Here is a 4,401-nt window from a genome sequence, read left to right on the forward strand (position 1 = left end):
GTGTGTATGTGTGTGTTAGTGTCTTAGAGTGTTAGGGAATGTGTGATAGAGGGATTACGGGCGAGCTGACTGCCCCTTTCACAAGGAAAAAACAAACACAAACACAGGCCGAATGTTAGATAAGCTCAGTATTTAGACTTTTTGGTGGGCAAATGGGTTATGTTAAAAGTATCTTGCTGTCTATTCCTATTACGATGATTGCTTCCATATAAAATATTAATTCTGTTAGTCAGTAAATTGTGTTGTTAGTCTTTGTGGTCAGATTCTTGCTTAGTTCCACTGTGTGATCCTGCTAGTGGTTGGTCCATCTATCCACGTCTATCTAGAAAACACTGTCTCCTTTGTACTGATTTTTCCTTTTATTTCCTTTTCTTCTATCTGGCATATTTTTCCCCATTGTTCACCTGTCATACTCCACCTTTTCCCTGAATGACGCATGTCGAGCCCCTCAGAGAGGGTAGCGGAGGTCGTACCAACCGTCCAAGTAGTGCAAAGCCCTGGCCACTGGAGATGCAGCTGTTCCCTGGACCCAACTACTGGCAGGTTGCAACGCCCTTCTGGCAAACAGAGAGCAGTCCACAAGCCCTGGGATACATGCTTCTGAACTTACCCACTGGGATGTTTCACAAGTGGCCAGCTGGGAAGTTGTCGGGAGCCAAGAGGAAGGTGAGGGGGTTGAAAGAGAGGGTAGAAGGGATGAGAAGCGATGATATGGGTAACACATGGAGAAAGATTAAAGAAGTTGAGGTTTGGGTCTGTGTGGGAGAAAGAGGGGAAGACAGAGAGCTATAGAAAGAGATGGTTGGACAGTGTGGGAGGAATCTATGGATACAGTCTAAGCAGAAGGGTACTTGTGAGGTGGATAAAAATCCACTCTTTCCCTACCTTTACTGTTATACTTCTGTACTTTTAGTTTTTGTTTAAAAGGCCTAAATTTGAAAATTTTTTATTATCTACATTCACTACTGTTAGAAAATATGAATAACTGATATAGGTCAATTGCAGACATGACTATTAAAATTAATTTAGATTACATTGAAATCAATTAAATTAAAAATGACAGGAAAGTACCTATTATGTTGTTGACTTAAAGTATGTTATAACAACATACTGCATACATAATGATATTGCAATTGGTGCATGTTTTATGTTTAATAAATTACTAATTAATAGCATCATTAGGTTGTGAAAGCTTAGATACAAAGATTTGGGTCTTTGGCTGACATAAAATATCAGTTAATGATTGAAAAAAGGCAAAAGCTTTTTTTTCTGAGAGACTAAAGCATTTCTCACTGAGAAAATAGAAAATACAAAAATAAAAATTGTTGGTTGATCTTATCCAAAGGCATCTTGAAAATAAAGTTTGACTGACGTTTTTATTTAACGAAGTGCTTTTTGTCAATTGCAAGACAAAAACTCAGTTACCAGGAAAATATGAATCTCAGTAATGTAATCAAATATAAAAACAACCTTTGTCAAATGTAAAATTAAAAAAACACTGTGACAGAATGTTGTTTTTTGCATTGTTAGACTTGATACAAAAGTTTTGTCTTTTTTTCCTTTACATTAATTTAATATAAATAGTACTTGCTACAAGCTTGATTTATTACTTTGTATTACATTGCAAGATCCATTTCACCCACAAAGATAAAAAAGTTATATTTGTCAGTTAATTTATTTACCAGTTGCCAGTTATCCAAAAATGTTGAAATAAGATATCAGGTTTTCAAAAATCATTCCATCTCCAGCATTACTGATTTATTTAAAGCACAGTTAAAGACTCACCTTGAACTCTCACTTATTCACTCCAGATAAAACATTTGGCTTTAATTAATATAAGACTTGAATTGAGTTTACTGTATGTGTGCACTGCACCTTTGGGATGGACTGTTTGCTAGAAAGATCATGATATATCTTTCCCATTATATATCATATACCTAATGACGCTAACCTGATATATCATGATCTTTCACAGAAATCTAGATTAGGTCTTTGCAACATTGCAAAAACCTAATGCAGATTTGTGAATTTTTGCAAAATAACTGAAATTGAGTTTCATCACCCGACCAGTGAAGCTGTCGACATTACACAGGCTACAGTACTGTATGTACTCTACCTGTTCAAGTACTGTCATATTACTGGGGAGTGAGAGACCCCTAGTGGAGAGTTATGTGGGTTAACAGCGGCACTATGAGTGGCACAACATTTGTTATTCCCAAATCCTGACCACATGAGAGGAAGTAAATCATTGTAATATACTGTAAAGGTCTTTGGTAGTCACAGCTTAATCCTCAACAAGTAGGTTTATGTTTAAATCCAGGCTTCCAATTGCACAATTTCCCTTTTATTTAGTCATATTTTCCATTACAGAATTCCTCATACTGACTCTCTTGTCCACCTGTTATATCTGAGACTCACCCCATCCAAACCTACCACCTAAGCAGTGAAGTTGTATATTTTCTGTTGTTTACAATTTGATACTTAAGAGTGAACAAAAAGCTGAACTACTACTGAACACAACAGAGCATGACCATGGCGTGACTTAGCACATTTCTACAAGAAACCAGGGAGCCAGTCGCAAGCAGTGGACAAGCATATAAGTATTCTAATGTTTGTCTTCTTGTATGTGTTAGACGTCTTCTCAGAATTTAGACGTTTGTATCTTTACCAGTAAATGTGTAAACCTCATCTAGAAAAAGTGATGGAATCAGCCTTGTGTACATCCAATCCTCTAAACCTTATTGTTATACAAGTTAGATTAAGCATAAATTCACAATCTTACCCATGAAAATATGAGGGAGCTGCAAGTCATGTCTGCTCACATCTCAGGTTGTTGGGAGCTGCAGCTTACTTCGGCGCTTTAAAGAGGCTCCCTTTTTTTGTTTCCATGTGGATTAGTCAAATTTAAAAGGGTTAAGATTTGAAAATAAACACATGAATATGTTGCACACATTCATTTCTTGTTGACCAAGTATAAAATTACTGCTTTTAATCCGTTTTGAGAGAATATATTAGAGGATTATGGCAAAAATGTCTATGTGGTGTAACCATAAAAACTTGAACCAAATACTTACTAAAAAACCCACACATTCTCAATAAAACGCATGAACTAGTTTTGCATAATCTTACATTATTACTCTTTCATATCAAATAAAGGTTAATGGAATACAATTGCTCTAAATATTAAATATAATTTGGGGAATCATGTCAAGTCACATGTCACACATGAAGTTTCTATAACCACCATTTAAGAGGCCATTTTGTTAAAATTGTGAAGAAGACCCTATAACAGGAAGTGGTTTTACAGAGAAGGAGCCCTGATGATCACAACTGCTGCCTGACAAGGGTAGAAGCTCTTAACATTTACTCATGAACTGACTTTTTTTGGACTTAGTCAGGTTTGCTCAGTTTATATGCCCCATGGTGGAACCCTAGAAAAACATGGTTAATTCATAATTCATTAAAATGAATATTTACTTTAAAAAAATACATTTCAAAGCCATGTGCTTACACAGGTGTCAAATTTGATTTTAAAATGAAATGTCAAAATCGTATAACTGCTTACATCATTTGAGTCCTATTAAAAGCCTTTCTGTTAGAGGACAATTTTGTCATATATCAGTATTTAATTATGCTAATTTTGTTAGATATCAGTAGTTTATTATGCTAATTAAAGATGTATGTACATTAGCTTTAAAATACACTTTAAATCCAATAATTAATTTAAATGAGAAATGTTACTCGAACATAACATCTGCAAAATATGATTATTTACATTTCTGTTATTTCATTACTAATATAAACAAAACTACAACAGTCAAACAAAATAAAGATGCCATCTTCTAACAAGGAAGCATGTGTGAATGCTAATGCTGCTGCATGAAACAGCTGGGTGGGAAGAATGTCTTCACCTGGCCTCAACCACCTGACCTCTATAATGACATCATGTCTGAGCCAGAACATCTGAACTCAAGACATTCAAAGCTCATGACAGGACTCTCTCTCTCTCTCTCTCTCTCTCTCTCTCTCTCTCTCTCTCTCTCTCTCTCTCTCTCTCTCTCTCTCTCTCTCTCTCTCTCTCTCTCTCTCTCTCTCTCTCTCTCTCTCTCCCTCTCTCTCTGCCCACACACATCTATTAAAGATACTGTTAAGTTATGTGCTCTCATCAACCATATTATTTACATTAGATTTAAGTTATATCATCTTATTTGTTTTGATATGCTCCCATATTGTAAGGATTACGGCCAGTCTGTTTTTGTTTGAACCTGTATTATAAGACATCCTGACTGTTGTGACCATGGTTGTGACCTTGTTTTTTTATGTTTGGGCACTTTACGTTACTTCTATGCACTTTATGTTTTGTGAAATGAGATGGCTGTAATGTGCACTGTGTGGTAACTT

General features: G+C 35.7%; 1 protein-coding gene across 1 annotated transcript in view; it reads left to right on the forward strand.

Annotated features, from left to right (window-relative positions):
- Window positions 1–429: 429 nt before the first annotated feature.
- The window catches only part of LOC133987653 (putative helicase mov-10-B.1), a 17,500-nt gene continuing 13,528 nt past the window's right edge, over window positions 430–4,401 (forward strand). Inside the window, exon 1 of the mRNA XM_062427097.1 lies at window positions 430–666. Within this exon, the coding sequence (XP_062283081.1) occupies window positions 430–666 (237 nt within the window). The remainder of the gene's footprint in view (window positions 667–4,401) is intronic.

The sequence above is a fragment of the Scomber scombrus genome, chromosome 10 (genome assembly GCF_963691925.1).
Source record: "Scomber scombrus chromosome 10, fScoSco1.1, whole genome shotgun sequence".
Taxonomy (NCBI): Eukaryota; Metazoa; Chordata; class Actinopteri; order Scombriformes; family Scombridae; genus Scomber; species Scomber scombrus.